This window comes from Myotis daubentonii, chromosome X (assembly GCF_963259705.1).
Source record: "Myotis daubentonii chromosome X, mMyoDau2.1, whole genome shotgun sequence".
NCBI classification, from domain to species: domain Eukaryota; kingdom Metazoa; phylum Chordata; class Mammalia; order Chiroptera; family Vespertilionidae; genus Myotis; species Myotis daubentonii.
The window spans coordinates 8,568,043-8,581,572 of NC_081861.1; the positions used below are offsets into that span (position 1 = coordinate 8,568,043).

Genomic DNA, 13,530 nt, shown 5'->3' on the forward strand with positions numbered 1-13,530 from the left:
TGCGAGGCCCTGGGCCTGCGCCCCGAGATGTGTAGGCACCAAGCAGGGGCCGCGGGAGCAGCGGGCACGGCCCCGTGTATCGCTTGTAGTCACCGCTGCCTCCTGGTCATGCGAAGGCAGCACAGGCCGCACGCACAGCCCGAGCCTTCCCGGCTGATGCAGCTGAACTTCCGGGGGAAGGGGCCTCCTCGCTGGGCGTGTGGCAGGAGCAGTAGTCACTCCAGCGGGCTTTCAAGCAGCATTTTCCCGCGTGTCTCCGAAAACGGGAAGCCGGGTGTCGTCTTTCTCACCTGCCCGAGGTGATAACGCCGCCAGCATGGCCACGACATAGTGGCTTGGCAAGCCCCTGTATTTGGTATAACCGCAAAGCCAGTGCACTTATTTTTAAAGTTAAAAAGAATATAATCATTTAGCCTCGGAGGTGGTCTAGTTATCCTCTTAAGTACATTTTCCTAATCAAAATGTTCTACTTTCAGTGTGAAATGAGTCGGCCTCTAACACCCAGGCTCGATTGGAGTTCAATACTGGTAGAAGATGAAGAATCAAACCAGCCAGTTGGAGCCGTGGCTGTGAGTGCTTTGATATTTGAACTGTCTATGACCAGAAATGTATTTTTCTGTAAGTTTTGTTGAATGCCTTTAGGTACAGTGTTAAAAGTTTACGTGCTGATAAGGGAGTAACATTGGCCCAGGAGGAGTCCTTAGGAAGGAAACCTTGATCCAGGAGGTTTCCACTCTGGTATTGCCAGTGGAAATATCCCCTATGACTCCGTTCTCGTGCTTATTAACACGGACTGCCCACATCCATCCCAGGAGAGTTTAAAAGAGCTTCAGAAGTCCTGTGGGCAGCTCCTCTCCAAGGAACCAGGCAGAGGGAAGAGAAACAATATTAAGAATATATATATCATGTCTATAAAATGCCTTTATTCTTATTCATGATTATGTGTATATGTGTGTATATTATGTATATTTTTATGATTGTCATGTATTAACAACAAAACTTTTCATTTTCTCACACATACACGCACCCCCCTTCCCCCTAGGACCAGCAGCCCAGGGATGAACAACCTCAACAAGAGGAGCCACCTACTGAGAGTCAGGATATTGCACCTGATGAAGAGCAAGCACATGCAGGAGCACCTGAGGTTCAAGGTGAAGGGAAAGGAAAGAAGACTGTGGGGAGCTGGGAATCTGTCTGTCTATCATGTATTGTGACAAACCATAGCTTTGGGAAAGAAAGCATAAAAAAGCTGTGCAGCCCGCTGGCATGGCTCGGTGACTGGGCAGCAACCTATGAACCAGGAGGTCAGGTTAGATTCTGGTCAGGGCATATGTCCAAGTTGCGGGTTTGATCCCCAGTGTGGGGCATGCATGATGCAGCCAATCAATGATTCTCTCTCATCATTGATGTTTCTCTCTCTCTCCCTCTCCTTTCCTCTCTGAAGTCAATAAAAATATATTTAAGAAAAAAAGCAATGCAAACATTTCCTGGAAACTGGTTGAAAATTTTAAGGTTGTATCATTTACAGCTGTGCACACTCTTTCACTATGAGTTTTCCTTCTATCTTCAGAATTTATGTTGTGTACTTGAAAGTACAATCCTTGCTAAACCAGAGCAAACTGTATAGTTTTAACTACAAAAATGTGTGTTGGTTTTCTATTTTAATTAGTTCATCTTAGAACGTTTTGAGAGGCCTTCTCAGTTATTACATCACAAGTGTAAGCAATGTTTATCAGCATGGGCAGAGGGCCACGTCAGCCCATCATAGAACACCTGAAACCAAGCCTATTTGTACAGGGATGGTAGCCCCATTTTATAAGTGAGAAAACTGAGCCTGAGCACTTGACTCATTGAGAAGTAGTTCATACTGTCTTCCATAGTGGCTGCACCAGTCTGCATTCCCACCAGCAGTGCACGGGAGTTCCTTTTTCTCCACATCCTCTCCAGCACTTGTCATTTGTTGATGATAGCCATTCTGACAGGTGTGAGATGGTACCTCATTGTTGTTTTGATTTGCATTTCTCGGATAATTAGTGACTTTGAGCATGTTTTCATATGTCTCTTGGCTTTCTGAATGTCCTCTTTTGAAAAGTGTCTATTAAGGTCCTTTGCCCATTTTTTAAATTATTTTTTAAAATTGTTTTATTGCTTAAAGTATTACAAAGGGTATTACATATGTCTCCCTTTTCCCCCCGCCCTTTACAATCCCCTGACCTCCCCTACCTGCCAGTGTCTTATGTCCATTAGTTATGCTTTTATGCATGCATATAAGTCCTTCGGTTGATCTCTTACCACCCCCCACTCTGCCCCCCTACTCTCCCCGGCCTTCCCGCTTCAGTTTGACAATCTGTTTGTGGTAGCTCTGCCGCTGTATCTATTTTTGTTCCTAAGTTTATAATGGTCTTTATTATCCATGAATGAGTGAGATCATGTGGTATTTTTCCTTCGTTGGCTTATTTCACTTAGCATAATGCTCTCCAGTTCCATCCATGCCGTTGCAAATGGTAAGAGTTCCTTCTTTTTTACAGCAGCATATTATTCCATTGTGTAGATGTACCACAGTTTTCTAATCCATTCATCTGCTGATGGGCACTTAGGCTGTTTCCAGATCTTAGCTATGGTGAATTGTGCTGCTATGAACATATCGGTGCATATATCCTTTCTGACTGGTGTTTCTGGTTTCTTGGGATACATTCCTAGAAGTGGGATCACAGGGTCAAATGGGAGTTCCATTTTTAGTTTTTTGAGGAAACTCCATACTGTCTTCCACAGTGGCTGCACCAGTCTGCATTCCCACCAGCAGTGCACGAGTGTTCCCTTTTCTCCCCATCCTCTCCAGCACTTGTCGTTTGTTGATTTGTTGATGATAGCCATTCTGACAGGTGTGAGATGGTACCTCGTTGTTTTTATTTGCATCTCTCAGATGGTTAGTGACTTTGAGCATGTTTTCATATGTCTCTTGGCTTTCTGAATGTCCTCTTTTGAAAGGTATCTATTTAGATCCTTTGCCCATTTTTTGATTGGATTGTTTATCTTCCTTTTGTTAAGTTGTATGAGTTCCCTATAAATGTTGGAGATTAAACCCTTATCGGTGATAACATTGGCAAATATGTTCTCCCATGCAGTGGGCTTTCTTGTTTTGTTGATGGTTTCTTTTGCTGTGCAGAAGCTCTTAATTTTGATGTAGTCCCATTTGTTCATTTTCTCTTTAGTTTCAAGTGCCCTAGGAGCTGTATCAGTGAAGAAATTGCTTCGGCATATGTCAGATTTTGTTGCCTTTGGATTCCTCTAGTATGTTTATGGTTTCCCGTCTTACATTTAAGTCCTTTATCCATTTTGAGTTTATTTTTGTGTATGGTGTAAGTTGGTGGTCTAGTTTCACTTTTTTGCATGTATCTTTCCAATTTTCCCAACACCATTTCTTGAAGAGACTGTCTTGATTCCATTGTATGTTCTTGCCTCCTTTTTCAAATATTAATTGAGCATATTGGTTTGGGTCGATTTCTGGGCTCTCTATACTATTCCATTGATCTATATGTCTGTTCTTGTGCCAGTACCAGGCAGTTTTGAGAACAGTGGCTTTGTAATACAGCTTGATATCTGGTATTGAGATCCCACCTACTTTGTTCTTCTTTCTCAGGATCACTGCAGCTATTCGGGGTCTTTTTTTATTCCACATGAATTTTTGGAGAGTTCGTTCTAGAACTGTGAAATATATTGGTATTTTAATGGGAAGTGTGTTGAATTTATAGATTGCTTTGGGTAGTATGGACATTTTAATGATGTTGATTCTACCAATCCAAGAACATGGTATGTTCTTCCATCTGTTTGTCTTCCTCTATCTCTTTTTTCATCGTCCTGTAGTTTTCTGCTAGAGGTCTTTTACCTCTTTAGTTAAGTTTATTCCTAGGTATCTTAATTTTTTTGGTACGATAGTAAATGGGATTGCTTTTTTAGTCTCTCTTTCTGTAAGTTCATTATTGGTGTATAGAAATGCCATAGATTTCTTGGCATTAATTTTGTATCCTGCTACATTGCCAAATTCATTTATTAAGCCTAATATTTTTTTGATGGAGTCTTTAGGGTTTTTTGTGTATAATATCATGTCATCTGCGAATAAGGACAGTTTTACTTTTTCTTTTCCAATTTAGATGCCTTTTATTCTTCTTGTCGAATTGCAATGGCTAGTACTTCCAGCACTATGTCGAACAGGAGTGGTGAGAGTGGGCATCCCTGTCTTGTTCCTGTTCTTAGGGGAAATGATTTTAGTTTTTGTCCATTGAGTATGATGTTGGCTGTGGGTTTGTCATATATGGCTTTTATTATGTTGAGGTATGATCCTTCTATTCCCACCTTGCTGAGAGTTTTTATCAGAAATGGGTGTTGGATTTTGTCAAATGCTTTTTCTGCATCAATTGATATAACCATGTGGTTTTTTCCTTTCAATTTGTTTATGTGATGTATCATGTTTATTGATTTGCGGATATTGTACCATCTTTGCATCCCCATATGGAGTTTCCTCAAAAAGTTAAAAATGGAACTCCAATTTGACCCAGTGATCCCACTGCTAGGAATATATCCCAAGAAATCAGAAACACCAATCAGAAAGGATATATGTACCCTTATGTTCATAGCAGCACAATTCACAATAGCTAAGATCTGGAAACAGCCTAAGTGCCCATCAGCAGATGAATGGATTAAAAAATGAAATGCTAATGTTGGTATATTTAAAATAGTTTTTCTTGAAATACTAATTTTTATTGCATCTCTCAGACAATTAGTGATTTTGAGTATGTTTTCATATATCTCTTTGCCTTCTGTATGTCCACTTTCAAAAAGTATCTAGGTCCGTTGCCCATTTTTTGATTGGATTGATTATCATTAAAATTTCCACAATACCCAAAGCAATCTATAGATTCAATGCAATACCCATTAAAATACCAACAGCATATTTCAAAGATCTAGAACAAACTCTCCAAAAATTCATCTGGAATTTAAAAAAGACCCCGAATAGCCACAGCAATCCTGAGAAAGAAGAACAAAGTTGGAGGAATCACAATACCAGATATCAAGCTATATTACCAAGCCACAGTTCTCAAAACTGCCTGGTACTGGCACAAGAACAGACATAGAGACCAATGGAAGAGAACAGAAAACCCAGAAATCAACCCAAGCCATTATGCTCAATTAATATTTGACAAAGGAGGCAAGAGCATATAATGGAGTCAAAACAGTCTCTTTAATAAATAGTGCTGGGAAATTTAGACAGATACGTGCAAAAAAATGAAACTAGATCACCAACTCACACCATACACACAAACCAACTCAAAATGGCTAAAGGACTTGAATGTAAGATGGGAAATGATAAAAATCCTACAAGACTCCATAGGCAGCAAAATAGCGACATATGTCACAGTAATATCTTTACAGACACAGCTCCTAGGGCAATGGAGACTAAGGAGAAAATAAATGGAACTACATAAAAATAAAAAGCTTCTGCACAGCAAAAACAAAACAAAACCATCAAAAAAACCCAGAAGAAAGCTCACTGCATGGGAGAACATATTTGCCAATGATATTTCTGATAAGGGCTTAATCTCCAGAATTTACAGAGAACTCATACAACTTAACAAAAGGAAGATAAATAATCCAACCAAAAAATGCTAGAAGCTTTTTGTGACTGCTTCAATTTCCTCCTTAGTTATTGGTCTGTTGAGATTTTTTTATTCTTGATTGAGTTTTGGAAGGTCATATTTTTCTAGGAATATGTTCATTTCCTCTAGGTTGTTTAGTTTATTGGAGTAGAGTTGTTCATAGTATTTTTTTTAACAATCTTTTGTATTTCTGTGGGGTCTGATGTTACTTCACCTCTTTCATTTCTGATTTTGTTTATTTGGGTCCTCTCTCTATGTTCCTTGGAGAGCCGGGCTAGAGGTTCATCAATCTTGTTTATCCTTTCAACGTACCAGCTCTTGGTTTCATTAATCTTTTGTATTGTTGTTTTTTTGTCTCTTTCATTTATTTCTGCTCTGATCTTTATTATCTCCTTCCTTCTGCTCACTTTGGGCTTTTCTTGTTGGTCTCTTTCTAATTTTTTAAGTTGTAGAGTTAGATTATTACCAGTTTTTCTTGTTTTTGTTTTTGAGGTAGACCTGTAATGCTGTTTATTTCCCTCTCAGGACTGCTTTCACTGTGTTCCATAGATTTTGGATTGGTGTGTTTTCATTGGCATTCGTTTGCAGGATGTTTTTAATTTCTTCTTTGATCTCTTTGGTAACCCAATCATTGTTTAATAGCATGCTATTCAGCCTCCAAGTGTTTGGATTTTTTTATTGTTTTTATTGTAGTTGACTTCTAGTATTATGCCATTGTGGTCTGAGAATATGCTTGATATGATTTCAATCTCCTTGAATTTGGAGAGACTTTGCCTGTTACCCAATATGTGGTCTATCTTTGAAAATGTCCCATGTGCACTTGAGAAGAATGTATATTCTGTAGCTTTAGGGTGAAATGTTCTGAAGATGTCAATTAAGTCCATCTGATCTAGTGAGACATTTAGGATTGCTGTTTCTTTGCTGATTTTTGTCTAGAGGATTTATCCAGTGATGTCAGTGGGTTATTAAAGTCCCCTACTATGATTGTATTGCTGTTGATCTCTCCCTTGATATCTTCCAGGAGTTTTCTTATGTATGTGGGTGCTCCAGCATTGGGTGCATATATGTTCACCAGAGTTATATCCTCTTCTTGTATCAATCCCGTTAGTATTATGAAGTGGCCTTCCTTATCTCTTGTTATGGCCTTCACTCTGAGGTCTACTTTGTCTGATATAAGTATTGCTACCACAGCTTTTTTTCATTTTCATTTGCTGAAAGATATTTTTCCATTTCTTCACTTTCTGTCTGTGTGAGTCTCTTGTTCTGAGGTGGGTCTCTTGTAGACAGCATATATATGGGTCATGTTTTCTTATCCATTCAGCCACTCCATGTCTTTTGATTGGAGCATGTAGGCCATTTACATTTAAAGTTATAATTGTTAGGCACTTGTTTGTAGCCATTTTTTTGTGTGTGTCTGTGTTCCTTCTTCCCCCTTTTATTTCCTTTTTTTTTTTTTTATACAACAGTCCCTTTAGCATTTTTTGCATTGCTGGCTTGGTAGTCATAAACTCCCTTAGGCTTTTTTGTCTGTGAATCTCGTCATTTCCCCTTCAATTTTGAATGATAGCCTTGCTAGATAGAGTATTCTTCAATTCAGTCCCTTGCTTTGCATCACTTTGTATACTTCCTTCCATTTCTTTCTGGCCTGATATGTTTTGGTTGAGAAATCATTTGATAACCTAATAGGAGATCCCTTGTAGGTAACTTTCTGTCTCTCACAGCCTTTAAGATTCTCTCTTTGTCCTGAACGTTTGCCATTATAATTACGATGTGTCTTTCTGTGGGTCTTTTTGAGTTCATATTGTTTGGGATTCTCTGTGCTTGTGTGACTTTTTTGGTCCCCAAATCAGGGAAGTTTTCTGACATCATTTCTTCAAATAGTTTTTCTAACCCTTGTTCTTTTTCTTGTCATTCTGGTACCCTTATATGTATGTTGCTTCTTTCATGTACTCCAAAAGCTCACTCAGGCTCTCCTCCTGTCTTGTGATTTTTTTCTCCAATTGCAGTTCAGATTTGGTGTGTTTTGCTTCCCTGTCTTTTAATTTGCTAATTCAGTCCTCTGCTTCTCCTAGTCTACTCTTGAAAGCGCTCATAGTGTTTTTTATTGTTGCTATATCACTCTTTATTTCCTCCTGTTTCTTGCATTGGTTGTAGATTTTCTTATCTATCTGGTTTATGGATTGTATGACAGTTATTCCAAATTCTTTTTCTGACAGATTGCATGCCTCGTTTCAGTTAGTTCCTTTTCTGGCAATTCCTGCTTTTCTTTCCTTTGGGGGTTATTCTACTGTCTCCCCATTTTTGCTCTCACCAAAGGGATCTAGATGTCAAGTTGTGCTGGCCTGTACCTGCAGCAGTGAGCTTGGTGGCAGGTCGCGGTCGTGGGCGGCGGCTGCTCCTCAGGTGGTCAGGGGCAGCGACTGCTCGGGCAGTCTCTGGGCAACTGCTCCTCGTGTGGTCTCAGAGCGGTGGCTGCTCGCACAGTCATGAGCAGTGGCTGCTCCTCACAAGGTTGCAGGTGGTGGCTGCTCTTCGGGGGGGTGGGGGGAGTTGTGAGGCGGCTGCTGCTCGTGTGGTCACGTGCAGTAGCTGTTCCTCTGGTGGTTGCGGGCAGTTGCTGCTGCGTAAGGCTCTGCTGTTCACGCACATTTGAGGAGCCTGGGGCTATTAAAACTTTTTAATGTTCACATTATTGCAGGTGTCCAACCCCCACCCCAACCCCTTCCCACTCCCAGATCTCCTTCCCTTGGCCTTCACCAACCTATTGATCGTGTCCATGGGGTATGCATATATGTTCTTTAATCCCTTCATCTTTTGTATTTACTTTTTAAATTCTATTATATTTATTTCCATTCTGATCTTTCTGATTTCCGTCTTTCTGACTTCGGGCTTTGTTCTTTTTCTAGTTCCTTTAGATGTGATGTTAAGTTGTTTACTTGAGATTATATAATTATATTTTAATTGTAATAAAAATCCTATCCATAATGTACACTTCAGATTTCATTGATGGCTGGTGCTCTCTACACGTATTAGTACATTATGGTCATATATAGGAAATGTACATGTCTTGGGGTTGATCTTCACATTGTCATTTACAACAAGTTTCATAGTACAGAAAAACAAGGATGTGAAGTCCATCTTTCTATCACTCATGTCACACCAGATTACAGTCTTTTTTCATATAAAAAACAGAATAAATTAATATTAACATTTCCTAATTTATATGTCATGTTTACTGCTGAAATTGGTAACTTTCTTTCTAAGAAGCTGACCTTGAAGCTGATGTTCAAGAACTGGAGAAACCAGTGACTGGGGTTGAGGGTGGAGATGATCCTGAAATCATCGGGTATGCTTGTGCAAATCCAGAGCCCATTGAAATGCCAGAAACAGGTATATTACTCATTAAGAATGCAATTTATGTGTTTTCAGATTTTCATAATATCATACCTTTAATAACCAGAGATAACATATTGTTACATGAATAGACTTCACAGGTAATGATACTTTGAACAGTAGCTCAGACTCCAAATGAATGATTGCCTGACTTATAGATAATCAGGTACAGAAACACACTGGTTCAAAGCCAAATTGAATTCTAATATTTGAAAACATTTTCTTTTGAATATAAGTACTTTAAACAAAAGGTAATAAATTTTGAATTCTCTTATGATTTCTGCAGTTACAAATACATAATACATTTGTAATCAATATTGGCTGTATGAAATATGTTGAAGTAGATTGTAGTACCATCTCTAGTATAATTTGTAAAATGGGAGAGTTCTTATTTTTATTAAATTAAATCTTTATAGTTGAAAACTATTACATTTGTACCCTATCTTCCCCTATTGACCCCTTCTAGGCCACCCCCACCCCAGGCCTTCACCACCCTATTGTCTCTGTCCATGGATTATGCATATATACATACAAGTTCTTTGGTTGATCACTTCCTGCCCACCCATCATCCCCCACCTTCCCTCTGAGATTCCCCAGTCTGTTCTATGCTTCTATATCTCTGGGTCCATTTTGTTCATCAGTTTATTTTGTTCATTAGGTTCCACATATGAGTGAGATCATATGACACGCCTTTCTCTGACTGGCTTGTTTCGCTTACCATAATGCAGCTTTTTTATCCACTCATCTTCTGATGGGCACTTGGGCTGTTTCCAGATCTTAGCTATTGTAAATTGTGCTGCTATGCACATAGGGGTGCATATATTCTTTTTTATTGGTGTTTCGGGTTTCTTATGATATATTCCTAGAAGTGGGATCACTGGGTCAAATGGCAGTCCAATATTTAATTTTTTGAGGAAATAACATACTGTTTTCCATAATGGCTGTACCAGTCTGCATTCCTACTTGTCATTCTCTTTTCTCCACATCCTCTTCAGTACGTATCATTTGTTGATTTGTTGATGACAGCCATTCTGACAGGTGTGAGGTGATATCTCATTGTCATTTTAATTTGCATCTCTCTGATGATCAGTGACTTTGAGCATTTTTTCAAATGTTTCTTAGGCAGCTGTTGGTCCACTTTGGAGAAGTATCTATTTAGGTCCTTTGCCCATTTTTTTTATTAGATTGTTTGTCTTTCTTTTGTTAAGTTGTATAAGGTCTTTATACATTTTGGATATTAATCCTTTATCAGATGTATCATTGCCAAATATGTTCTCCCATGCACTGGGCTCCCTTTTTATTTTGTTGATGGTTTCTTGTGCTGTGCAGAAGCTTTTTATTTTGATATAGTCCCATTTGTTTATTTTCACCTTAATTTCCTTTGCCCTAGGACAGTGGTCGACAAACTGCAGCTCGCGAGCCACATGCGGCTCTTTGGCCCCTTGAGTGTGGCTCTTCCACAAAATACCGACTTCTGTGCATGGGCCATAAAGTTTCAATTGCACTGTACGTGCGCGCCCGCACGTGATATTTTGTGGAAGAGCCACACTCAAGGGGCCAAAGAGCCGCATGTGGCTCGCAAGCTGCAGTTTGCTGACCACTGCCCTAGGGGATGTAAAAATATTGTAAACATATTGCTGCAAGAGATGTCTGATATTTTGATGCCTATGGTTTCTTCTAGGATTTTCATGGTTTCACAACTTACATTTAAGTCTTTTATCCATTTTGAGTTTATTCTTGTGTATGGTATAAGTTGGTGGTCTAGTTTCATTTTTTTTTCATATATCTGCCCAATTTTCCCAGCACCATTTATTGAAGAGACTGTGTTGACTCCATTGTAGGTTCTTGCCTTCTTTGTCCAGTATTAATGGGTGTAATGACTTGGGTTGATTTCTGGAGATTCTGTTTTGTTCCATTGAGCTATCCACCTGTTCTTGTGCCAGTACCAGGCTGCTTTGATTATGGTGGCTTCGTAATCTATCTTGATGTCTGGTATTGTGATTCCTCCAACTTCCGTCTTTCTCAGGATTATAGTGGCTATTCGGAGTTTTGGCGGGGGGGGGGGGGTTGTTTCATATAAATTTTTGGAGTATTAGTCCCAGATCTATGGGACTAATAGGGATTGCATTTAATCTGTAAATTGCTTTAGGTAGTGTAGAGAGTCCTTAATTGCAGAACCAATATTTACTCTTACATAAATAGTGAATTCAATTGAATATATTAAATTCATTTTCAATGCTGATTCTTTAATTCTCTAGTTGTGTTTGAAAGAATACAGTGATATTCTGGTTTATAACTTGTCATGGATTATCTTCTATAGTCAAATATTAACATCTGAACTGAAATCTCATAGCTACTAAAATAATGAGTAAATACTCCACTGATGTTTCTTTTTCTATATGGAGATGTGGATACCTATTCCTAGATTCTGTCAAATTTTGAATTCTTCTGGCTCTTAGAAACAATTGCATTTTTATTCCCTTTCCCAATGAAGCATCAGGTGATTGAATTATAGAGTGTCGAGAAATAGTCTAGTTTTTAGTTTCTCTGATCAGGTAGAGAGGGTGCAGGCTATCATCGATGCTCAGGGCAGGTGTGAGTAAGACACCTATGCTAACTAAGCATGCTCACTGTCACCACTGTCAGATTTAATGAGTTAATGTCCCTTATAAAAATAGGAGCACTAGGATATAATCTTTTGTAATCATATCCACTGTGGCATATTTACTGCTCCAATTGATATTTTTTAATAATTTGCAGAGAAAATGGAAGAGAGAAACATCGATGTGAGAGAAACACCTCAATTAGTTGCCTCCTGCACGTGCCCTGACCAGGACCCGTAAAGTTTTTAGAAAGCACTGACTTTTAGAAGCAACATTTTTTTTATTTGTCTAGGTATCTTTCTCATTCTCCCATTCTTCCTTCCCCTCTCCATAACTCTCCGTCTCTCCATTACCCATTACTTCTTCTTTATGTGTGTGTGTTTTGTCTTTGTTGTTCTTATTTCTGCCTTGCTGTAGGTCATTCTATAAATGAGCTTCACATTTTGGTGTAAAAAAATGATGATACTGACTTAAAATTAGTGTGATTATAGAAGCGATTATACACATTGAAACTCATACAGTGTGAGAAAGGCATTACTTAAAATTACACTAGGAATACACATGGAATTGGGGACACATGGTTACCCTATTTAAACAATCACACAAGGGCTAAAGGAACCCAAGAATCATTATTCTTTTCTGCACCATAAGGAAGAAACAAAGGCAGTATGGGCCTTTCTATTTACTTCACATAGGCAGGAACAAATGTGACAGTTCTGTTTTAGCTATCTTATATTCAGAATAGTATTTCAAATCGAATCATTTCTGGTAAATTTCTTTCCTTTCTTAAGGTTTTCTGTTGGGTGGTGTTCAGATTTTTCAAAAAAGTTTACACATTCTTTGCTTACTATTTAAAACCACCTTTTAATAGGTTCATTTCATTTCCTGTGCTCTGAGCTGGAACAGTCTTTTAGTTTCTGAGTACCATTAGAAAGAGTGGTGTGTTTAATCAATATTGGTAAAATAGATGCTTGGAAGTCTATCTTATAAAACCTAAACTTTGTCCTTTGTGTACCTTTAATGTCACCTAAATCTAATGAGACTAAGGAATGTTCCCAACAGTTATGTTTCTCTTGCAGGGGAAGGAAAACCAGACATTTAAAGGAAGATGATCTGAAGACACACAGATCATTCTCATGTTGGATACTTCACTGTTAAAATTCTCTCAGTAAAGTTTTACAGCATTATCCAAGGAATCTTGCAAATCTTTTGTGAAGCATATTCCCAAGTAGTTGATACTATTGAAAATTATATTTTCTTTTTTTAAAATTTATTTTTTATTTTATTTATTTATTTTTAATTTTATTGCTTAAAGTATTACAAAGAATATTACATATGTCTCCTTTTTTCCTCCACCCTTGACAATCCCCTGGCCTCCCCTACCTCCCAGTGTCTTATGTCCATTGGTTATGCTTATATGCATGCATACAAGTCCTTCGGTTGATCTCTTACCCCGCCCCCTCCTGCCCCCCAACCCTCCCCGGCCTTCCCGCTGCAGTCATTTTCTGACGTTTTATACTCCAATTGAGCTTTCATATGCAGACACATTTGTACATTGGTATTCTTTCCAGCAACCTTGCTACGTATGCTTATTATTTCTAAAAGGTTATTTCTAGATAGCTTCTAAGTTTCATTATGCACAATCCAATCATTTTTTAATGCTGACAGATTTTTTCTTGGCTGTTTTAAAAATTATGCTACTTTGGCCCTAGCCAGTGGGTAGTGCATCGGCCTGCGGACTGAAGGGTCCCAGGTTTGATTTTGGTCAAGGGCACATACCTTGGTTGCAGGCTTCTCCCCAGCTGGGCCCTGGTCAGGGCTTGTGCAGGAGGCAACCAATCGGTGTGTTTCTCTCACATTGATATTTCTCTCTGTCTTTC

The 13,530-nt window shown here is 38.8% G+C and overlaps 1 protein-coding gene across 2 annotated transcripts; it reads left to right on the forward strand.

Annotated features, from left to right (window-relative positions):
• The first annotated feature begins 481 nt into the window (after positions 1–481).
• Positions 482–12,837, forward strand: LOC132224359 (P antigen family member 3-like). 2 transcript variants are annotated; one of them, XM_059679500.1, is made up of 4 exons: positions 482–569; positions 1,043–1,151; positions 8,919–9,044; positions 12,730–12,837. In XM_059679500.1, exons 1-4 carry the CDS (start codon positions 483–485, stop codon positions 12,750–12,752), a joined length of 345 nt encoding a protein of 114 aa, XP_059535483.1. In that variant the 5' UTR covers position 482; the 3' UTR covers positions 12,753–12,837. The 2 variants fall into 2 exon arrangements, 1 of the variants encoding a protein (XP_059535483.1); XR_009450657.1 differs by lacking the exon at positions 482–569 and adding an exon at positions 826–907 and having other exon boundaries at positions 1,052–1,151.
• Positions 12,838–13,530: the final 693 nt, after the last annotated feature.